Source organism: Podarcis melisellensis, assembly GCF_964234715.1.
Source record: "Podarcis melisellensis genome assembly, chromosome: 6".
In the NCBI taxonomy this organism is placed as follows: Eukaryota; Metazoa; Chordata; class Lepidosauria; order Squamata; family Lacertidae; genus Podarcis; species Podarcis melisellensis.
The window spans coordinates 42339750-42363436 of NC_138538.1; the positions used below are offsets into that span (position 1 = coordinate 42339750).

The 23687-nt window shown below is 43.2% G+C and overlaps 1 protein-coding gene across 2 annotated transcripts in view; it reads left to right on the top strand.

The window, feature by feature from the left end:
• The window catches only part of FMOD (fibromodulin), a 72162-nt gene that overhangs the window by 44250 nt on the left and 4225 nt on the right, over positions 1-23687 (top strand). Inside the window, exons 1-2 of one of the 2 annotated variants that reach the window (XM_081914580.1) lie at positions 13378-13611; positions 16619-17630. In XM_081914580.1, the coding sequence (XP_081770706.1) occupies positions 16643-17630 (988 nt within the window). In that variant the 5' untranslated portion in view covers positions 13378-13611; positions 16619-16642. Of the gene's footprint in view, positions 1-13377; positions 13612-16618; positions 17631-23687 lie in introns of those variants that run through there. The other variant, XM_081914579.1, reaches the window with a different exon arrangement.

Genomic DNA, 23687 nt, shown 5'->3' on the forward strand with positions numbered 1-23687 from the left:
TGCTTTTATGAAAAGGGCTTTGAGTGACAGATTCAAAAAACCTCAAGTCTCTATGGGAAGAATTTTTTTTTTTTTTTTTTTTTGCTTATTCAGCCTCACGTTCCATTAGATCACCTGCATCTTCCTCTGATACTTCTCTAGCCTACCATGAGGCCCTTTCACTGGACTCTCTGTAGCAGGACATTCCAGAATAAAGTGGTAGTTCGGGTTACATACGCTTCAGGTTACAGATGCTTCAGGTTACAGACTCCGCTAACCCAGAAATAGTACCTCAGGTTAAGAACTTTGCGGCGGCATGGTGGCAGCAGGAGCTCCCATTAGCTAAAGTGGTGCTTCAGGTTAAGAACAGTTTCAGGTTAAGAACGGACCTCCAGAATGAATTAAGTACTTAACCCAAGGCACCACTGTACAACAGTCTTGTAGAAAATGATGCCTCTGATCCCATTACAATTCCATAGAATATGGTCATTGGTTGCCAGATACCACCGCATCAAGAAGCTCTGAAAGTCATGCTCCATGCCACTTCTCTTCTTGGAACAAGCACCACACTGCAATGCAGTTGAGTCTGAAAATGGAGCCTATTTTCTTTCTGGATCCAATATATTTTAAGGATTGAGAAGCCAATTGTAATTTGGATGCCCATACATTCTGTGTGAAACAACAGACCTACAGCTAGGAGCATACAATGAGGAAATCTGTTCTTAAAAGCAACAGCATGTTTACATCAAAAGAAGTGAGGGGAAGTGAAGAGGAAGGGGGTAACTGAGATTGTACAATTCTAGGAATCATACTTCCACTTTCATAACCTTTGTTATGTTAAGATACAGTGTGAATGATTGAAGCCTTTGTATTGGATATGCCTACACACAATCATCCATCACATGCAATCTAAATGCTGTGATGTCGCAAGAAGGGTGTAGAAGAAGCATGGAAGAAGAACCTTTTGTTACCCATTTTTAAAGTCTCTGGAGAATACACATTCTCAATGGCTCATGTCAACCTTACCCCTTGATGAGATCCAAGACCTGTCATTAGTGAACTGTGATCCTTGTTTCCCCAGCATCTAATCAATCTGAAAGTAGACAGTGTTAATTACTGTTGGCTCCATAGTCCATGAGTTGACCTATAATTAAGATGGGACAGCTCAGAGCATCCATGAGCAAACTAGTTTCTCACCACTTGGAGAATGGTGACCGGTTGTCATTTCCTTCCACAAATAAACTTTTCAGCTCATTGAGAAACGCTTTGTGGTGCCTGCAGGTTCTCAGCTGCCAGCTTTATAACTTTGGTATCTGAAGAAGTGTGCATGCACACGAAAGCTCATACCAAGAACTAACTTAGTTGGTCTTTAAGGTGCTACTGGAAAGAATTTTTTTTAGCTTTATAACTTGTCAGCTTTGGCTTAGGTTTCCCTTGCTGCTCTGATTGTTTGCCACATCACAAGTGCTTGAAGCAGGGGTGGGAAATCTGTGGACCTCCAGATCTTGGTGGACTCCAACTCCTACCCATTGCTTACCATTGGCTGTGCCAGCTGGAGCTGATGTGAGTTGGAGCACAGCAACATATGAAGGGCCACAGTTTAGCCACCTTTGGCTTACAGGTTTCCATGGTTTCCCCCCTCAATAATACCAGAACCCAGAAGGGAGGGACTTCTGCAGGATAACTCAGGAACAGGGTGTAACCACTCCATGCTAACATGACTATTATTATTATTATTATTATTATTATTATTATTATTATTATTCCACCCTTCACCCCAAGGTCCCAGGGCAGGCTACAACAATTAAAGTTCAATACATAACTTAAAATACAAATAAGTTTGCATACAAACCCAGTGGCATTGCATGGGAGAGGGCAGAGGGGTGGTGACCCTGGGTGCAAAATTCTGAGAGGTGCCCACATGACAGACTCCCTCACCAAGGCCATGTGACTGAGTTCCTGCCAGATTCCAGAGCCACGGGGAGACACTTGCTTTGCCCCGGGCACCAGCAATTACACTATGCCACTGGACAAGCAGAAAACCTTTCCAGACGCATACTTTCAAGGGAGAAGCAGAAGTGTGGACAAGCCCATTAGTAGCACATTAGCAGCAGTGCAAGCATCCCTAAAGCATCTGGAGCCATTGCATCCCACAGTATCTCTCTGAGGCCCTTCCTTAGACTGAGTCATTGTGGGTGAGGTAGCCCCAAGGGCAGCAAATACTGTTTAAAGTTTTATTCAAGGAAGCCTAAAACAATATTTGCCGCAACAGCAGATAATCCTGTTTAAGGCTCCACAGTAGTAAACCTTGCCCACGATGACTCACTCTGAAGAAGGACCTTTCTTCAGAGCCTAGGCATCAACAAAGACCTAGGGAACACTTTAGGAGTATTGCCACCATTTTGGAACAGTGGCAAAGTGGTGGTGATGCTCACAGAGGCCCACTGGACAACAGGCAAGTGGCAGCTAGCAGGCTGGTAGGCAGGCAGGTGGAGGCATTGTTGGATGGGCTAGGGGGCACCTCTACCTGAGATCATGGGCTTGCCTTGCCTACTGAGAAGACCATCCCTTACCAACCCCTTACCTGTGCTATGGCTTCCTATTAATACACAGGAGGCATTTATTGAACGGGGGGTGGATACCCTGTTTGAATTCAGAATTTCCAGTGTTATGATGGAAATGACGTCTGAACTGTAGCCACGTTGTCTCGGGGAATTTGTTGAATTGTTTTTTAAAAAACTGAAATCTTGTCTCAAGAATGTGGCTTGAATTGGTAAAAAAAACCAAAACAAGTTAGTGGGGAAATTGAGGTCATGAATGAAAAGAATCCAAAAGGAAACTGTCCAACTACAGTCCTGACCTTTGAATTTCCCAGTAAATTGGTCAATTAGCCGCTGTGTGCAGACAGTTTACCTAAACCAGGACAGTGTCTCCTTTGCAGATTGTCTTAAAAGGTTTTACATATTTCATCTCGGTTAACTTTACAGCAACTCCATGAGGTTGGGGTTGCTGTAAAATATTGCTTGTGGAGTTTCTGTAAAATTCCCATGTTACATATTGGGCAGTGCGGAGCTGGGGCTAGTGGCTGGATTGAGGCTCTGTATGGTTGAGCTGGAAGGGGCGTGGGTGGCGCTTCCACGCCTAGGACTTGCTGATCAGAAGGTCAGCGGTTCGAATCCCCGCGGCGGGGTGAGCTCCCATTGCTCGGTCCCTGCTCCTGCCAAACTAGCAGTTCGAAAGCATGTTAAAGTGCAAGTAGATAAATAGGTACTGCTCTGGTGGAAAGGTAAATGGTGTTTTGCGCTGCTCTGGTTTGCCAGAAGTGGCTTTGTCATGCTGGCCACATGACCTGGAAGCTGTATACCAGCTCCCTCGGCCAATAAAGCGAGATGAGCGCCGCAACCCGAGTCGGCCATGACTGGACCTAATGGTCAGGGGTCCCCTTACCTTTACCTTTATGGTTGAGCTGAGATTTGAAGCAGGGATTTAGTTTATAGCCCTTCTTAACCACAATGCTATACCATCTGTTCTCCCATCTTAAGCCTATGCTACATCAGTTTAACCAAAACCACAGCTATACAGACAAATGCAGCATCTCCATTTCTCAATATGAGAGTCTCCCACTGGATACTTTCTCCCAGTGCTATGTCTGTCTCTGTCATCTCAAGTTCAACCACATTAATTCAACCTGTGCCCCTTCTAGAGGTTTTTGTGGGGTGGGGGCTTGGGCAAGGTGGCCCCTTCTTGTGGCTCTCCCTCCTGCTTTCCAAGCACCATTTGTTTGCCCTTTTCCTTCTCAACCCAATCCATGCAGTCACACAAAGGGATGCTCAGAGATGGCAACAGAGGCAGTGACAGCCAGGGCTGAGGAACAGGACCAGAGAGGACCCAGAAGGTCCCCAATGAAGCCTACCCTGATGGTGGCCTTGAGTTCAGTCTTGGGGTCTTTCATATCTTATTCCTGCCCTGCTCTGTCAGTCATTGATCCTCAGCCCTCTATCCTGTCTTACTACTTACTACTTTATCCTGTCCAGCAGCACGTCAGAATTGTGTAACATTTGCATTTCAATAGTGCTTAACTTAAATATATCAGGCATGCAACCCAATCCTATGCACATCTCCTCAGAAGTCAGTCCCGCTGAATTCAATGGGACTTATTCCCAAGGAAATGCACAAGACTGCAGCCTTATATTAAGATACAAAGTTTACTGTTTATACACCCTGCATATTTAAAATATATTTTATTTATTAAGTTTTATTTTGAATGTCTTGTTTTTGGTACTTTGTTGTCTGCTTTGGGAGGAGGAATGATGATGATGATAATGATGATTATATCTACAGTTTCATTTAAGCAGCCTCATGATGGTCTGCAGAGTAGACCTCTGCAGAAACTGACTTTCACCATTTATTCAGTGAACTCGAGTGATTCAAATGTATTTGGAAAAGGACACTTTCTGCCAGTGTCAATATGAGGAGAGTTTCTGTATTTCAAAGACGACGGAGAGAAGCAGAACTGGCAGGAAGGAGTCTGCACGGATGAAAACATTTAGACAAGCCAGCCAGGAAACATGAGGCCTGTTATCCACAGTCCTGCATGGAACTGTCTGCAGAGTCTGAAGCTAATTAGTCTTGCTTTTCTTCTTCCTCCTGAAATCCTCCAGATCTGATGCTGTTGATTCTGGTCGCTTCTTGGTTGCATCCAATATGTCTGTCTAGGCATGTTCATATATTTATTGTTTATATATCGTACACAGATAAACAGGAATCTTGTTGCAGAAATGTTGAGATGTTCCTCATTTCCCAAAGGAAATAGGTCCTTCTGAGCATCCGCAAAAATTGTATGCAAAGATGTACATGTATGTATGCACATAGCCTGACATTCATTTCCTAGCATAGTCTCAATAAATGTTTGGCTATTTGGTATCTCTATGCAAAAAATTTCATTGTGGCACTTAGATGCTTGCATTTTCCCCTTTCCCCAAAAGGAGGTGCCCAGTCTTTGCCACAGCTCGAACCTATAATTCGGAAGCACACTTCTAGAAAGAGAAAGAATGGTGTTAATGTGTCTTTGGCATAATACCAGGTTTGGGATTTGAACTTGCACTTCCTCTAGCATTGGGATGGGAAAATCTTTGGCCTTCTAGATGTTGTTAGGCTGTAGTTCTCATCACCCCCAACCATTGGCCATCCTGGCTGGGACTGATGGAATTTGGAGTCCAACAACATACAGAGGGCCACAGGTTTCCCATCTCTGCTCTAGCAAGTTTATGTGTCCTCTGAGAACCAGTGCAACTGTTTGTGCTGCCTGTAAGAACAAGGGCTTGCCAACCCTGGGCCTGCAAAGTTCTCATTGAAATGTATTTATAGGCTCAAGCTCTAAAGTTTCCAAGCAATAGGTGTGGTAGGTTTAGCCAGCAGGGCTAAGGGACATTTATCTTTTCAAGGTTGCTGGTTTCTAACTCAGAAATACATTCTGTAAATCCTCCTTCGAAGTAAAAGACAAAGAAGCCCTATCTTCTCCCACCTTTCTTTCTTTCTTTCTTTCTTTCTTTCTTTCTTTCTTTCTTTCTTTCCCCTGATCCTTTTGTCCGCCTCCCTCCTTTTCTTGCACTAAGATGGACTTCAGGCATGCCACTCAGTTGGGAGAGTGGTGGATGAGTAGGGAATGAGAGAGAAACATACAAGAAAAATCATGGCTGCTTCATCCTTCCCTTTGTTGGAGGATGTGAAGGTAAAAAACAAATGTCCAGGTTGCAACTTGGCATCTGTATATCTTTCCTATTTGAAACACCTCTCCAAAAATGCTGAAATGGAATAGTAGCAGTGTTGATCATGAGTAAACCTTTGGTCAAAGCTTGGCTGAATGTCTTCCCATTGGGTTAGGTAAAAAGCCCAGTGTGTCTTCATTTCTCAAAGCTGACATTTACGTGCTTCAGACTCAATTTCCTGTAACTTAGTTGGCTACAATGCCAGTAAATAAGAAAACTAAGGCAGGGGCTTAGTGGCTGAGCTTGCAAGTCAGAAACCTGGAGATCAAGAGGCAGGCTAGAAGTCAAAGAGGAAGATTCAGCTAGAGGATGGTTATTGTTAAGCTTTCCTACTTTTGTATAGGAATAATCTGTCTGTTCACATCTAAAAGTGGAGCTGGTACACTTGGAAATAGTTGCCACATTTGGAGGTGATTTAAAATGTCCCTGTGACAGATTCCTTAAATGATGAAGAATAAAAGGTTCTGAATTGAAGGTTCCAAAACTCTATACATGGCGACAAACTAAGCAGCCACCATGGGAGCAATTCAAAGCAACTGTTTAATGCATACAGAGCTAAAACTGTCCATTTTCTAGCACTGAAGGCAAGCTTCAAACAAACTAAATTAACCAGGATACAATGTAAAAGATTCAGATTGGGTTGAAATTGCTGGACAGCACCTTTGAGTAATACAGGTTTCTGGAGGAAGCTTTATTTGGTTTCTGCCTGATGGACTCTTCAGCAGCCCAGTTCTATATGGATTTTACCGCTAAGGTGACTGAATAAAATATCTCATTATGATTGCCCCCATTGATCTAATTTATTTTCCTTGCTTTGAACATAATTGTCTGGGGTCCAAATTGTATGTGATGGCAGCAGGTCTGCCCCAACCATGTCTACCATTACTTATTGTTGAGCGAAAAGCTTAATGGGGTGGGGGCTGTAAGATGTGGTTCATCCAGTTCCATCTAGTTCTAGTAACTTCTACTAATTAGGTACAATGTTTCAGCATGTTTCAGCAATGTTTCTTAAGCCTCTCAGTTCAGAAATATGTCCATCTCTGATGGCCTGCAGAGTTGACAGGTCACATACAGCACAACTGGCTACTTGCAACTAACCACAGTAATGTTACAGGGCAATAGAGATGCACATTCGTTCCAGCTCATTTCCTGCACGGCAGTGCCCAACTCAGCTCATGCTTCAAGAAGGTTAAGCAAATAACTTCTTGCTATTTATTTGCAGCATATTTAGAAATCCCTTGACTTGTTTTGGCTAGTTACTCTCCAACACCAATGGGTTATAATATTATAATAACCCGAACGCAACTCCATCTCTTTCAATGAACGCCCACGTCATACACCCCATACATTTATATCAAATGTGGTGGACATTGTAGAGCAGCCTTTCTCAACCTGTGGGTCCCCAGGCCAGAGCTCAGGGATGATGGGAGTTGTAGTCCAACAACATCTGGGGACCCACAGGTTGAGAACCGCTGTATGTAGAGCAATGGCTTAACCAAAAATAAATATAATCTAACCCACCCAGAGCACATTCTGCATTGACACATCTGCCAAGACACTCCTGTAGCTCCCGAAGGCCCTGCAAGCCTGATATACTGCAGAACACGTGAGCAGTCATTCTAGGGTGCACGATCAATTTATACACAACATTATGTCTTGCACCCGGTGCTCTGCATGAGCTGAGAGTATGACCCAAAACACACCCAGAGGAGGCTGATGTCCATTGGAACTGGTAGGGCACAATAAGTGGAGGCAGAGGCAATGATGGGCAAAATCAACTCATTCTGGTTTTGTCCATATCGTCCCCCCTGCTGAATTTAACAGGGGAAACTCTGACACTAAAGTGGAAGGGGGTGAGCGGAAGTGCCACCCACTGGACTTCAGGCAGGCAGGTAGGGTCTGGCTGAGGGTAGACTGAGGTTGGTGGAGCAGTGCTCCATTAGCCTCCACTGCACCCAAACTCTCCTGCAGTTGCAAATTGCAGAGGAAGAGTGGTAGTGTCTGACAAGCTGCCTTTAGTAGGAGCTTAAATCGCCATTATTGAACTTCTCTTTGGGGAACCCCTAGTATGCTTCCAAAGAACCCCCAAAACATCCTGGAAGCCACTAAGTGAAGTGATAGGAGGAAGCCACCAACATGCCTGTTCTAAAGTTTCATGGATTTTGAAGACTCTGGGAAAACAGTATTAGAGCTGTGTGGATCAAGACTTCTTAATTCTCAGAGCATTTCAAAGGGATTTGGGTGGTCAGACTCTTTGAAGAAAGCCTTAGAGCAAAGAGCACAGATATGACTGGGATTCATTGGTATTTAGACCTTTCTATTTTCGGGATCAAAGATTTTGTTTTTTAGAGTGCCAACAGTTTTGTCTTGGAGCTTTAAAAATATTGCATATATTACTATGCGTGCGGAAGGCAATAGCCTTGGACTGTGAACTCCACTGCTTATCCTGGGCAAGCTGGAGGGAAATGGAACGGAATTTGGGAGAGGCCTGGACGGATGGAGCCTGCGGTGCAGATAAACAATAACACCAGATTTCTCTCAAGCAGAAGTTCTCAAACCTTGACATTCCAAGGCTCCCAAAATAATACCAATAACAACAATAAAGGCAAAAACAATGAAGTAGCATCTAAGGGTTGTGAGCTCAAAACAACGACCTTCTTCAGCCTTTGTCCGATTCCTGCTCACAGCAAAAGGCTCATTTCATTGGATTCACCATGGATACAAGTAGTCAGTTGTGGAAGCCATCCCAAGTTGGTTTGGGTAACACATGAGGTGGGTTGAAGCAGGTGCCTCAGGTGGTGGAACTGCAAGAGGTGCTGCCCCCAGAAGTGTCCCAACCACCTCAGGGAGAGGGAGGCATTCTAGATATCCTTGCAGAGTTTGCCTCCCCCCTGTTGGTGAGGCTTTGCAAGGGCCTTTCCTTGAGGGGAAGCCCTTGCAGAGCCTCATGTGCCCCTCCATATCACAGGGGCTGCAGTGGGACGTTTTGCCTTAGGCGCCAAAGCGTCTTGGGCCACCCCTGGGTGAGTATTTAATCTATCAGTCAGTCATTTAGTATTAAGAAGGTATACGTATCTGCAACCTGATTAGCTTTGTCACCTAGTGACTGGCAAAGAGAAGCAACCGGTCTTTTTCCTGTCTTCTTCCAGCTGCTTCATCATTGCCTCATCTGCACTGTCCCATCTTTTTATCTATCCAGTTATTTTTGGAGTTTATTTGGGAATGGTCCCCTGCTGTTTTGGGATCCTCAAAGCAGGACCAGCAACCATAGAGCAAGAATGGAAGGTGAAGGGCATCAAAATGACCTGAATATTTGGAGCACCCAGGTCTGCGTTAGGAAGTGTTAGGGGGAAAGAATGGTCGTTAGGTGGGTTGGGCAGTTGGCTGAACTGATTGCTGCACACCCCTCCCCGATACAACTGGTGGAATAAAAGAGCTAAAACTTCACTAAACTGAGACTTCCATCTACAGGAGGAGCTGAATATTAGCATGTTGCTAATATCACTTATGGGAAGGAGCGAAGAATTTTGCAGAATTCTTTGCTGGTTTATCTGGGAGTAGGATTTGGGACTGGTCTGGTGTGGCCTGGCAACTGATCTCACACTTGCTGAGTTGCTGAGTGCTAGTGGCTGAGTGCCACCTTGGCAGCTGAACATCAAAGACAGTACCGACCCCCTGCCAGTGCACCATGGGTAAGCAGTTCTTCCACCCATCCAAAGAGAAGATTTTATTTCAGGGGGAGGGTGTTAAAGGCCCTGGAAATTACGTTCATGCTGGTTTATATTATCCATTTATGTGGCTAATAATTTTCAACTCCACATTTTAAAGAGTTGGGGGCCTTTCTTGCATTACCCCCATGTGCTGAGCAACAATTCCTTTTATGTACAGGAAACTACGGTATCTGATCTGCTTTTTCTATTAATGTTAATCATTTTTAATTATTCCTCCCTAGGTTTTTAGCTGTTCTTATTTTATATGTTGGCTGCCTTGGGTCCCAGTCAGGGAAAAGGGCAGGGAATGAATGAATGAATGAATGAATGAATGAATGAATGAATGAACAAGCAAACTTAGAAATTATTATCCAGACATTGTTTTCTCTTTTTCCTCACACTACTGTACTCCAGAACAAGAATTAAGTCTTTTGCATTTGGCAAGTGGAGAAGAATTGCCTCCCAAACACTCCACAATATTGGGGTTCCTAGATTTTGGGGTGTACCTGTGCCAAATTACTATAATTACTCTACATGGTGTTAATGGCAGAAAGATTACATACCCATATACATGCACATGTCTTCAGATACAGTGGCCGATGAAGTTAGTTCACTTTTTGATATTCAATGAGAATTCACAGAGCACATACTAACCTTACTTCTTGTTGTGATGAGGAGGACCATGTATGCCCTAAGAGAGGAAAGGTAGGATATAAATTTAATTTAATTTAACTTCATAAGTAATAGAAATATTTGCAGGAGGACAAAAACAATTACTGGGGCACTGATGATGAATTAAAAGAAGTAACCCACAGAGAGAGAATTACTTAAAAATAAAGGAATGGGTTGTTTGAGCTTCCTCAGCAGAGACAGTATAAATATAGTTCAGCTGACATTGGTCAGTCCCACCTCCACAGGGTGCAAAGAGATCAAATACGACACCCATTCTGAAGGAGAGACAGTGTGTGCACTTAAATTCCTCAAGGGGAGATCTCCAGAAGAGAATAAAGCACTTTAAAATCATTCCAACCCTGCCAACATCTACTGAAGGAAGAAAACACAGCACCAAGGATTGAGCTGACCAGAGAGGCAAGTCAGTCAGCCATCCACCTCTTTGATCGGTCCAAAGGTACAGCTAAAGAGAGAGGTGTGTGTAATTGGAGGCAGACTGAATGTCCGGTGGGAGGCAAGTCTCACACTTTGAAAATCCTGGCTTTAGAAAGCATAATCACAGATGAGGACATTTATCACTAAGGAATGGGTTGTTTTTGTTTTACCTTACTGTGCTGATTAATATAGCAGTTGAGTTTGTTAAGCATTTACCTTAGACATTAGTGTGTTGGAATGTTTATAACAAGGCTTTAATCTATGATAATAATGCTATCAGGTTGTGTGTCAGCAAAAAAGATGGCAATTTCTTCCAGCCTTTGTATAGGTTGCTAGTAAAAGATGCTTGCTGAGTGGACTTGGATGGCCAGTTTTTGCAATCCAGAGCGAAACTGCTTTACCATTTGAAATGTGGCTAGTAAAAGAGACAAGACTTCATTTTTGCAGCTGCAAAGGCATACTATCGCTTTTGGGGAACTGGTGCTGCTTTAAAGATTAGCCCAGTCTAAGCATCAGCTCCTTGCAACTCCCTCACCGTGCTCAGCTGAGATGTTTGTAGATAAACAGAAATGCCATTAAGGCTATGTACACATCAGCAGCTTGAAACATATTAACATTTCAAGTCACATTCTTAAGTTACTTGTACAGACCCACGAGGAGGTAGATGTCTTCATTTGATACTCATTACACGATTTGTTTCCCCTGCACTAAACTCCAATTCACTGAAGTGGTTGTCTGTATGTATGCAATGGTTGCCTGAGGTATACACATCTCTGCTTAACTGGCTTCCATTTTCAAATTGGATTGAACCTGATTTGAGGGAAAGCCCATCAAACAGGAGTAGTTCTCAAGAAGCCACAGAATAATCATGGATTGTGGCTAATGTCATATCTACTCAGCTTCAAATACCAACAGTGAGAGTATGCTGGAGTAAGCCGTAATGTGTACACAGCCTAAGGGCTTATTCACATCATATTATTGTTGTTGTTGTTGTTGTTGTTGTTGTTGTTATTTGCTCCAGAGCTTTCTCAATGAAAAACCACTCTTTAAATCTGAATTGGAACAAACAACAAGCCACAGAAAACCTGAATTGCTGTTTGTTGCACTTCAGCTTTAAATAGTGGGGGGAGGAGAAAGCTCTGGAGCAACAACAAAAGTGAGCTTAGACATGGAGCTTCAAAGTACAAACCTGTGCCTGGAAAAAGGAGGGGAAAATTTAAGTGTGGATAAGCCCTATGGCTCTTCTCGGAAGGGAACAGCCATCTAAAAGGCTGCTACTCAAACTTCCTTACCACTTGAGGAAAGGTAGAGAGCAAAACACTGTTAATCAGTACAATTAATCAAGCAGAGCTTGAGTTACAGGTTAAAATACACTTATGTCCCAGTTAATTACTGAAGCTTATATAAGGTGCCTTGGGCCTTGGGGTTCCAGTATGCAGACCACAAAAATGCACCAGCTCCATCCTATCTGGGCCAACTCTGATGAATAAAAGGGAGAAGCTGATTTTCCTTTATGTTCCTTATATGTATCTACTGTAAATTAGCAGGGAATTTGGACGTGGAAAATATTTTACACATACGTGAATTGGCCCTCCTCCTTCAGAAACATATTTCATGGGGAAATATATAATATTTACATTTATATTGGTGTTATCAGGTTACATTAAAGTAGAAAGGTAGTTGGTTACGTTCACGCACTGATTGAGGTGTTGTGATGAATAAACCAAGTTAATGCAAAACCGTTCTTTGGGTGGATCACAACATCACAAAATAGAAGCAAGCTTTTGATGTTACAAAAAGCAGTAACAAACAAAAACAAATCGACCTGGTGTTAGAGCTATAAGATCTGAATTTAGATGGGAATTACAGACGAGAGCGGCACACTTGCCATGCAAGCTACACTTTCTGAAATTCCTTCTTTTGCACAGCTCTTAAAAGTGCTCGAACCCTGATTTCTTTTGCATCTGGCCTCCATGCTGCATTGTGGGCAGGTGGCAACATAGAGCACTCTGAAGGATGCTCATGTGATTCTTTGACAGCATGACCAGCATTATTAGGCCCAGTAACACTGCTGCCAACTAGGATGAAAGGCAGATCTGGCATTGTGTTATATTCAGGGCTTGGTTCTTAGATGTTATTTGTCTGTTGGGTGGTTTACTGCTCTGGTTGATTCAATATGCTGTCTGAAAGCAAAGACCACTTTTTCTGCTACCACAAAGAGCTATTATTTTCTGGGTTAACTAAAGAATTTGCTACAGAACATTTGAATAGAGACTGGTCTGGAGTAGCGATAGCCAGTGTGGCAAAGAGTTGGGAGAATCTAAGGTCAGAAATAGTGTTGTGTATGTCATGGGGAGATCACGTGAAACTGATGGGTCTTGGGACATTGCAACCTGTAGCTGTAGGCATTTTCTTGAGAAATGTTAATACTGAAATGCCAGATTCTGCTGCATATTTTCCCCCAAATACATTGCCATTTGCAGAACTACAGGTTTCATTGCTTTAGCCTCTATTTGCATGGATGAAAAGAGACTTCATTTCTAAACAGCACAATTTATTTTCACATTTTCGGCTCCATCCCCAAATCGAGATTATTTTTTTCATTCCAACTTCTTTGCATCTTCTTGATGGGAAATACAGGCAGCAATAGCAAGAGTCTGTTAAAAACAACAACCAGGGTTCCACTAACTTGTTAAACAGAAAGAGAGACTAGAAGTGCCAAACCCTGTGCGAGGAAAAAGGAGAGAGAGAGAGAGAGAGAGAGAGAGAGAGAGAGAGAGAGAGAGAGAGAGAGAGAGATGTAGTTATTTATAACGCCAAGCAGCTTTAAGGTCTTTTCACTCTGCTTTGCAAACTGCCTGCTGCTTGGAGGTCACTCCAAAAAACATCACAGCAGAGTCCATGGTCTTCCAGCACAATATTTGATCAGGAATCTGGGTGGGTACCAACCTTGGCAAGTTGAAACTTGCACCTACATGCTCCATAATACACAAGAGGATCACACAGGCAAACTCTGAAGCTGTGGGAAAAGGTGTCTCTGAATCTAGGTGAGTTGATTTCTGAATTGCATATTTTGTGAGAGGATGTTTGAGCAATCCCTGGTACAAATGGGCCAAATGCAATTGCAGCATCGTGCTAACTTAGGAGGTCAGCACATGCAATAGGATGAGTAGCAAGGGTACAGACCTGTTTTGATTATTGGGGAAGGGAACATTTTGACCTCATTAATCATGACTTCTCTTCCTCCATAATTTGTGAAATTCTTGGCAGTGGGAGGCAAGATGAGACACACACACACCATCTTGCCAGATCCCTTTGCCTCCCTCCAGTTTATGCCCGGGACACTCTGTACCTGGCTGCATCATTTGCAACAAAGTGTAGTGCATATTGGTGAAAATGAAACCAGGGGGAGGAAATAAGAATTGTTAACTCTGAATTATGACTAGTATGTGAAGAATATCACTGAGACATCAGCTCTGCAATGTTCTACCTAAGGGATCAGAATCTCAGTTCAGATGATTGAAAAAAATTAAATGTGTTCCTTTAGTTTAATGACTATTATGAGTCTTCCTTAGCCAGTGTGGTTGTGGAAGGACACCTAGAAAGTGTGCAGCCGATAGAAATGAATTTCCCAGAAATGTGCTCTTAAACAGAACCACCAGGCAAGAGCTAACCTCTAGGAGCACCCTGGAGGAACAGAGACCTTTCCAGAGCTGCTTATAAAGATGGGCATTCAATAGTGGAGTGGTAGACAGTTGATTTTTTGATGGAGAGAGATGTGGAATGTGTCCATTTTCCAAGCAAGGCAAGGAATGTTTTATTTTTCCAGGCAAAGTGACACTGGGTGGTATGAGTGGTGCTTTCTGAAGAGCTGCCTGCATGCCAAGCTTCTCCAGTGTACAGAATCTAAACGCTCTTTGTAATTTTCCAAATACAGTTGCAGGTGCTCATGTACATGCAAATAAAAGGAAGGTCTTTCCTTCAGTGTTTGCATAAGAGTGTGCATATAGCAAATAGATAGCCGTTATTCAGAAACTGGCTGGGATTCTTCCAAGTAGTACTTCTTTTGTAGGGATATTTTTCGCCCGCTCAGAACTCAACGAGTAATATTTTTTTGTTGTTGTTGCTTGGAAAATGCCCACCCCTCCCTCCTAGCAAGTTCATCTATGTGAGTGGCGTGTGGAAAGTGGCTGCATAAATATTGTAGGCATTGATTGGCAAGTGGCCCCTTTCACTGCCATTTTATGGTGCTCTCTTTTTCTCTCTCTCTCTCTCTCTCTCTCTCTCTCTCTCTCTCGTGTGTGTGTGTAATTTTCTCCCTTTTCATTGTAAACATTTTATTTGTATTCTTCCATTTTTCTTTTAAATATCAAATCAGGCCCTTCTCTTTATTGGGGGGTGAGAATCCTCACAGGGCATAATAGGAACTTACATTCATTGATTAAGCAGAAAGGGGAGAGCTGAAGGGGAAGGGATGAGGAGGACATGCAGAGACATCCCATTCCCCATAATAACCTGGCGTGATGCCAGCACATAGGAGGAGGAGGAAAACAGGGTTATGTCCCAATGGAGAACTCTCAGGGTCTGAATGCTTTGCACACATGAAGAACCTTGTACCCTTCACTGCTTTACTGCAATTCTTTTGAACTTCTTTAGAGGCTTAGTGCTCCCTAATGTACTGCTCATGCATAGAGTGTTAGAACTTAAACTGGTTGAAGCTTACAATTTCCTACAGCTGTTGAATGGGAATCAAAGTATTATTAGTATGCTGTTATGCTGTTATGGCAAAGCTTACTGTCTAATAATAATAACCTTAATAATGATGATGGTGATGATGTAGTGTAGAGAATTGGGAAACCTTTTGTATATTTTTTTAATACTTGAGCAAATTATTCAAAAGATCTATCCGTTGGAAGCCTAAAATACGTTATAGCATATATAACTGTACACAGGCTGATTCTGGTTATATAGCACTAATAGGACATGGATAATAATTTATTTGTAGCTATATTTTAAAGAAAACCAAATTTCAATATGTAAAGAATTCTGTGGACTTATACAGTGGGACTTGTGTCATTAGGAACGAAAAGCTCCCTTGGGCTTTTCATTTGAAGACGCCCTTATAGCTCTGCCACCTGGGCTTCCATCCTTGTTTCTTGCAGTGGGAGTGCTATGCCAGGGAGCCAGCACACCGGCTGAGGAATGGATCATAGAAGCCAGTAGACTATAGCTTCTTTGTCTCCTGTGCCAGGATTTTAAAGCAAGAAGCTACAAACACACGTCAGTAGCAGGCCACAGGATTGTACATCAAAATAAGGAACACTACAGAAGCATGGAATCCATTCTGTGAGGTTCTATGGACAATCACTAGACTCTGAAGGGTTAGCAACATGAAACTTAAAGTGCTCTTGTTTCAGACATTGTAATCTGAATGCTAGAAGTACTTTATGGGCTTGAAGGCTCAGTCACGTCACAAATGTGTCTCTTCTACTTTTAAGTGAACCTCCAAACATTTCACTGCAAGGTCCACATTCTGAATTATGTTTCTGCTGGGCTAGTCATCTGTTCTATGGCCTTGGGCAAGTCCTTCAGTCATTGTCTTGCTCACCTGGGCCCACTGAAAATTAGTCTCCCTTCTATGGTGTCAGAGGCAGCTTCCACACCCAGCAAAATGAAGTGGTGAGGCTTTCAGGGCAGGGTTGAATGTTTTGATACTCCCCCATGAAGGGGGGAAAACTTCCTGGTAGGTCTAATACTAGCACCTAAAACTTTTGAGCCTTTGCTGTGAGTAGGGAAGGGAGGAATATGTAAGCATGCAATTCTGCCTGTTAAATAGCTGTATATTATACCTGCAGCCTGACCTGAAAAGCTTTACTGCTTGACTATCTTGATTGCATAAACTGGCCCTGTGCAGAAATCAATCATGCTTAATGCATGTGTGACGCCTCAGCCCCCTTAACATACGTTTGTGACTGCTATTTAATTTGTGTATCCCTGAGTTAACATTTTCTGCGGTTGATCTTTCCCTCTTCCTTGTTGCACCTTTTTCTTTAGGTGGGTCCAAAGCTTGTGGCAACAATGCACTGGGCTTCTCTTCTGATTATAGTTGGCCTCTGCCAAGTGTCCTTGAGCCAGTACGACGATCAGTATGAGGACATGGCCTGGCTACAGCACTATTTACGCAGCCAATCCTCTTCTTACAGCTATTCTCCATATTATGAAGATGAGGTTCCCCCATATTCTTCTTACTCTTATGTGCCAGCTGGGTCCTCTGTTGGGGAGCCTGTCCCTGAACCACCTGTTTCCAGGGAATGTCCCCAAGAATGCGAATGCCCACCCAACTTCTCTTCTGCTATGTATTGTGACTCTCGCAACCTCAGGTATCTTCCTTTTGTGCCTTCCCGGATGAAATACGCCTACTTCCAGAACAACCAAATTGGGGCTATCCAAGAGGGAGCCTTTGACAATGCTACCAACCTAGAGTGGCTTGCGCTGCACGGCAATCAAATAACCAGTGAGAAAATGGGAAAGAAGGTCTTTGCCAAGCTCAAGAACCTAGAGAGGCTATACCTTGACCACAACAACTTGACCAAGATGCCTACCCCTTTACCACGGTCACTGCGAGAGCTTCACCTGTCTTATAATCAAATCTCCAAGGTGCCATCCAATGCTCTTGAAGGCCTAGAGAACCTCACCGCCCTCTATCTCAGCCATAACCAAATCCATGAAATTGGTTCAAACCTCAAGGGGTTGAAGTCTTTGATTCTTGCAGACCTAAGCTATAACCAGCTCAGGAGAGTCCCTGATGGCCTTCCAATTGCCTTGGAGCAGCTGTATCTGGAGTATAATCACATACAAACTATCCCTGATGATTTCTTCAAAGTCTCCCCCAAGTTGCTCTATGTACGTCTTTCTCATAATAGCCTGACAAATGAAGGAGTCTCCCCCAATGCTTTTAATGCAAGTAACCTCCTGGAGCTAGATCTCTCGTACAACAGGCTTCAGAAGATACCACGAGTCAGTACAAGCCTCGAGAATCTCTATCTCCAAGGAAACAAAATAAATGGTGAGCAACAGCATTCTGGATGTTGGGCGATTTTAGAGTTGCATTTTAGAGCTTTTTGAGTTGTATTGGAACACAATATGCAGGCTATTTTTTAATGGCAAAAACAGAGTAAAGTGATTAGGAGAATCTAGATTAGGGACCAGTGTCTCTCTGGATGTTGCTGGATGACATCTGCCACATTCCCTGACCACTGGCCATGGTTGATAGGGCTGGTGGAAGTTGGAGTCCAACATCTGGAGGTCCACAGATTCCCCACCCCTGACCTACACTCTGCCCTCTTAGCTCTTTGGAAAGCCAGTGTCATTGTTAAAGCACACAATGAGAGCAGAGTAGTTGAAACCAAGAACAGTGAGGTTTTTTCCTGTCTCTGGATTCCTAGGTCACATGGTATGGGGGGGCATCAAAGAGCATCCCCACATTTCCAAAGCCCCCAGATACTCAAGAAGGTTAGGGCATAAGCAGAAAGCAGAGAGAGGAACTGTGTGGGAACCAGTAGCCCTGCCATGGAGGAGCAGACAGGCAGATATTTGTTCCCTGCCACCAGCCCATCGGCCAGTTCTCATGATCCCAAGAGAACCCACCTCATGGGTAATGGACTGGCAAGGGCCCTGGAAGCGGACATGGCTGGAAAGAAATGGATCAAAGGCATGGAAAGGGACCCTCTAAGAGAGGCATAGGCAAACTCGGCCCTCCAGGTGTTTTTGGCCTACAGTTCTCATGATCCCTAGCTAACAGGACCAGTGGTCAGGGATGATGGGAATTGTAGTCCAAAAACATCTGGAGGGCTGAGTTTGCCTATGCCTGCTCTAAGAGAAAGGGGCTACATGGGGAAAGGAAAATAGCAGAGAGGTGAGTCAGGGGCTAGGAGAGAGGCAGGGAGAGAAAATCAAACCAGGGGACCTTTAGAATCATAGAATTGTGGAGTTGGAAGGGAGCCCAAGGGTCATCTAGTCCAATCCTGTGCAATTCTGGGATCTCAGCTAAAGCATCCATGACTTCTTCAATCCAAGGGCCACATTGTCTTCTGGGCAACCTTCTGAGGGCCACATGCCCGCAAAAGTGAGAAGAGTAACCAATGTGAATCTTACCTATGTGCTGTAAGCTAGCTTCTACACACTTACAAACACCCCTCTATTGTCTATCCAGGCAAGCAAGAAGCAATATCTGTGTTCAAGGGCACATTCCAGCCAGGGAAAGCATTCAAGGAGGGTGCAAAGGAGGGCCGGTGAGGTGTGTGGCCTGGGTAGAAAGGATATGGCTGAGATGGGGGGGCGGGTGTCTTGGGGAAAGTCCCAAGGGCCAGATTGAAAGGACTGGAGGGCCACATTTGGCCGCTGGGCCTGAGGTTCCCCATCCCTGGGGTAAGGACTCAGCTTCATTAGTAAAGAAAATGCATTTTATATGCGTTATAACACTGTGACACCATATGGGGCTGTGGAGTCCAGTTTTTTGCCAATGTGATTTCTCCAGTCTAGGAGAAGGAACAGAGTGGGAGTAACCTCACTTCCTGTGGTTGAGGCCAAAAGACCAAAAACTTCCCCTGTTCCACCCCATCCCTTCCTCACACATATGGCCTGCCTTTGCCCACAGTGTTTCCCTTCTATTTGCATTTTCCTACCATGCTCTGATCAACACAAGAAAGAAAATGGTTCCAACACCAAGTGGCAGCTTCCTTTAAGGTGGGACTTACTGCTGCGTCATTATTATTTTTTAGCATCTAGCATATGATTGTTCAACATGGTGCCAGTCATCATAGATGCCAGTGACATGCTCATGTTTCAAGGAGAAATGAGCATATGGAAAAAAGAGTCATGCAGTGGGTGAAATATAATGGGTAGTATTCTGCTCCCATGGGTGTCTTAAAATGATGACCACAAAAAAGGAGCAAAATAAGTAAGTTTGTGTAATGCAGATTAGATAGAGCAAAACAACTTCTTCATCTTAAAATGAAGATTAATTTGTCACATAAGAATCAATTTCGTTTTTGATTGACCTAGCTTTGCATAGCTGTTGAAGGATCATGGTGTTAAGCCTTCAGACCAATTATTGGTTTTGCTTCATTCTCCAGGACTTGAGAAGTACTGCTGTGCATTTTTATTCAGAAGTAATCCGCAGTGTAATAAGAATTCGTTCAAAATAAGTGTACATAGGACTGCAGCTCTAGCTGCCTTTAATCTTTCATCTACATTGGAATTCTCATCAAATGGTTAACATTTTATACCCTTCCTACAACAGGGTTCTTGTAGAAGCATTAGCCCCATAGAATCAGAGTCCTAGAGCAGGGAAAAAGAATAATTTTGTATGGGAGAAAAGTCTAATAGCAGAATTTGTATGCCACTTTCAGCAATGTTTGGGTGCTGCTAAAATGTCCACATCTGGAAGAGTCCATAATTAGTTGAATATCTTGGTTTGTACATATCAGAGGTTCTATATTCACATGAAATACGAAATTGCAATGTGTTACATACTGTGAGCAAATGCTTCAAATTTACTTCTCTTGCACGTGAAGAGGAAATGTGAGAACCTGAAAGTTGATACAATAAACCATGGTTTAGTATTATGTCCGAATGTGGCCCATGCAAAGAGATAACCTTAGCAACTGTCGCTCTCCCTTGCAATTATTATTGACTACTATCCTTAGACAGTTAGAGGGTGTGATCTTAAGTTATGTGGAGATGGCATGTTTTTATAGCACGAGTCCACAAATGGCTACTAGTACTTAGTTATGTACTTACAAAGCTCTTTTATTTGGAGATCCTTTGCAGATGAGTCTGGGTACTGCATGAAGAAAGCTGATGCTTTCAAGAGTGATGGCATTTCTAAAATTAATCAATTTTCTTTACGTCATTTTGTTATTTACCAGTAGCTCCAGATTTGCATGGAGTCCAAACCGCATACAGATCAACTGGGCGTATTTTGAAAAACCACATGTCTGGAACAGGGAGTGGGGAGCCTGTGTCCCTCCAGATATTTTAAAACTCCATATCCCACCAGCTCCAGCCAGCAGAGCCAATTGTCAGGGCTGATGATAGTTTGATTACACAACACCCAGATGGACACAGGTTCACCACCCCTGGTCTGAAGAGATATACATTCCCTATTGGTTGGTTCACGCCTGTTGAACTTGCCAAGACTTAGGCTCCCCACAAAAAAGGCTGGCTCTGCTCTGTTTAATCAAACAGTGGTGCCATCAGTTTTGGGAAGGAAGAGGCACAGCTTTGCACTTGGAACAGCTTGACAAGTATTGCACTTGTCTCAGTGTTTTGCTTCAAATCTGTGTGGCAACGAGGCAATCTCTCTGGATTTCTCTTTATTTATTCACTCATTTTTCAAACCATTCTGTAGCTGACCTTTAAAGTTTTTTAATGAGTTTCTCAGAAGACCTTTGCTTTTTTCCATAGTAAATGAGGAATGCTGCAGAGCAAAAAGACTCAGTAGCTAAGTTTGTTTATATATATATATATATAGCCCTGGTAGCTGCTGGGCTTTTAAGTTGATGGTGTCTTTATCTCTTGACCAGAATGCTGTTCTTTTGAGGCACATCTCAGATGAAGAATAGCCATTTGTCTTTCTCCAGCTCCCTTTCATCTGAAAATCTGAAAGAGGTTCACAACCTCTACACACTTCTGCTTAGGCAGAAACTGGGCGGCAGCTAGGAGACAAGACTGGAAGTTGAAGGCAGTTTGAAATAAGGGACACTGCTCCTGTTGTGTACATTCTGCCACTTTTGAATCTGGTAATTAGGTTTTGCAGGGATTTGTTTTGTTTCAGAAATCTACTAGAACTGTTTCAATGCAGGCAACTTAGCATGGCAAAAGAGATATGGGTGCATGGGTGCATGGGAAGTGAAGCCTCACACAAACTCCTTTCAACTCCCTTGAAAAATATTGGCTGTCTCCAGCCTAGAGATGTTGGAGCATTCAGATGAAAATGGAAACAGGAGTGTAAATTGGCGATGTTTGCTGATTTGTCTCATGTCTAGAATAGAAATCAACCCAACAAATACAATCAGTATTCACTGTTGTTGTCTTCAGTCTGCAAATGATGCATAACAACATACAGATAGGTAGCCGTGTTGGTCTGCCATAGTCAAAACAAAAAAAATTCCTTCTAGTAGCACCTTAAAGACCAACTAAGTTAGTTCTTGGTATGAGCTTTCGCGTGCATGCACACTTCTTCAGATACACACGCACACGAAAGCTCATACCAAGAACTAACTTAGTTGGTCTTTAAGGTGCTACTGGAAGGATTTTTTTTTGCATAACAACATGTAATTGATGACTACCCCCCCACCCAATTTACATTGTGTTTCATTTCCATTGGAAATAAATGGGAAAATGTAATAATAATGTAATTCAAGACTTCATATACAACTCCACCATAGCAGATGGCAAGATGACTAACATATTTTTCTCAGAACCTGAACTGCAGCTGAATAGAAACAGCACTGCCAAATACAGAGCAGAGCAGAAACCAATGCCTTCTTAAACCCCTGTACCAGCTCCATGTTCTTTCCAACATATCCCATACGCTATATGATGACTGTGAACTTGCCCTATGGTCATGATGTTTAACAGCTCACAACATCAGTGAGTCTCCCTCCTTTCGCTGCATGAAGTTATTAAAGCAGGTGTGCAGGGCAAGGGAAGGATATGACCTGGGGAGAGTGCTGAGGGCCAGGTAGAGATGCCTGGAGGGCCACATCCAGGCCCCAGACCTGAGGGCCACCCCCCATTAAGCAGATAACAATACACTAGTTAATGCCCATATGATTTAGGTTTCCTTTTCAAAAGTGTCAGAATCTGTGCAAACAAGCCTGTGCACTGAGGGAAGTGATCCTAAATACACCAAAAGGGCAGGGGTGGGAATCTAGGGCCCCAAATGAGTAGTATGGACCCCAGACGCAGCAGGGTTGACTTGCCATATTTTGAATCAAGTGAAGCAATACACAGGGGGCCCCGTAAGCCCATTAAGTCCGGAGCCTCAAGTTACCTAACTGCACCACTGCTAATGGATGTTAAAAATGACTCCAACTAGCATATGCTCTGCTCAGCATCCCCGCCAGAAAAAAAAAAATGTAAACAAAGGTGAACTAAACCATGTGCAAACTTACTGTTGTAAAAGACGTGAAAAGTTAGGGGGAGAGATTATTGAGATTTGCTACTGATATACTACTATATAGTGCCATCAGTATGTGTGATGCTTTATAAAAACACAAGATGACAGGTCCCTGCCCTAAGGAGCTTACAATCCAAGATATTTAGAAGGTAACAATCAGTGTGAACATGACACTATTCACACACAGTATCTGCAACTTAGGATCATCCCCTAATTTTCAACACACTAAAGGAATTACTTTTCACCAATACAGTAATTCACTTGGGAGATTTATTGTCAAAAGATGTTTGCTCAGCCATGAGAGTAAATGTATTTGTAAATGATTCTGCGAGTGCATGGAGAATAGAACTACCCTTTGCTTCATGCTAGCCAAAAGATCAGTCACCAGGCTCCAAGAGAGTGTGGTCTGAAGGCACATGGGATTTGCTGAAGGTAAGCAAATCAGTACCTGGATTGTAGAGCTCCTGCGAACCATATGTTACACCACCATGGGTTTCACGGTGGAAGAAAGGCAGGATATAAACCTGGGAAAACAAATAAGGTATATATTTAGCAACCAGGAAAAGATGGATCTCATGCCTAGGCAGCAAGCTTGCATATGGCATCAGTCAGGCAACTGTGGGAAGCCAGAATGCTTTCATGTGGACTGGTGGCCTGACTCAGCCAGGATGGCAGTTTGCAATGGCCTAGCATACTTCTGCTCTTCCCCAATTCTCGTCTTGACTCACTCTCTACATTTTACTTTCCATAAAGAGTTTCTTGCACAGCAGCAATCATGCAAGGCATATCTGGCCCAGCCAGCAGCCTTCCCCTTCCTCAACAAAGTGTGAAAGATGGACTCTTGCATTTCCAAATCTGTCCAGTGTTATACTGCCCTTACAGCATATGCAGTTTTTTTCCGGTTTTAAAGCAGCAGCAGCTGTTTCAAGGAAATGTATA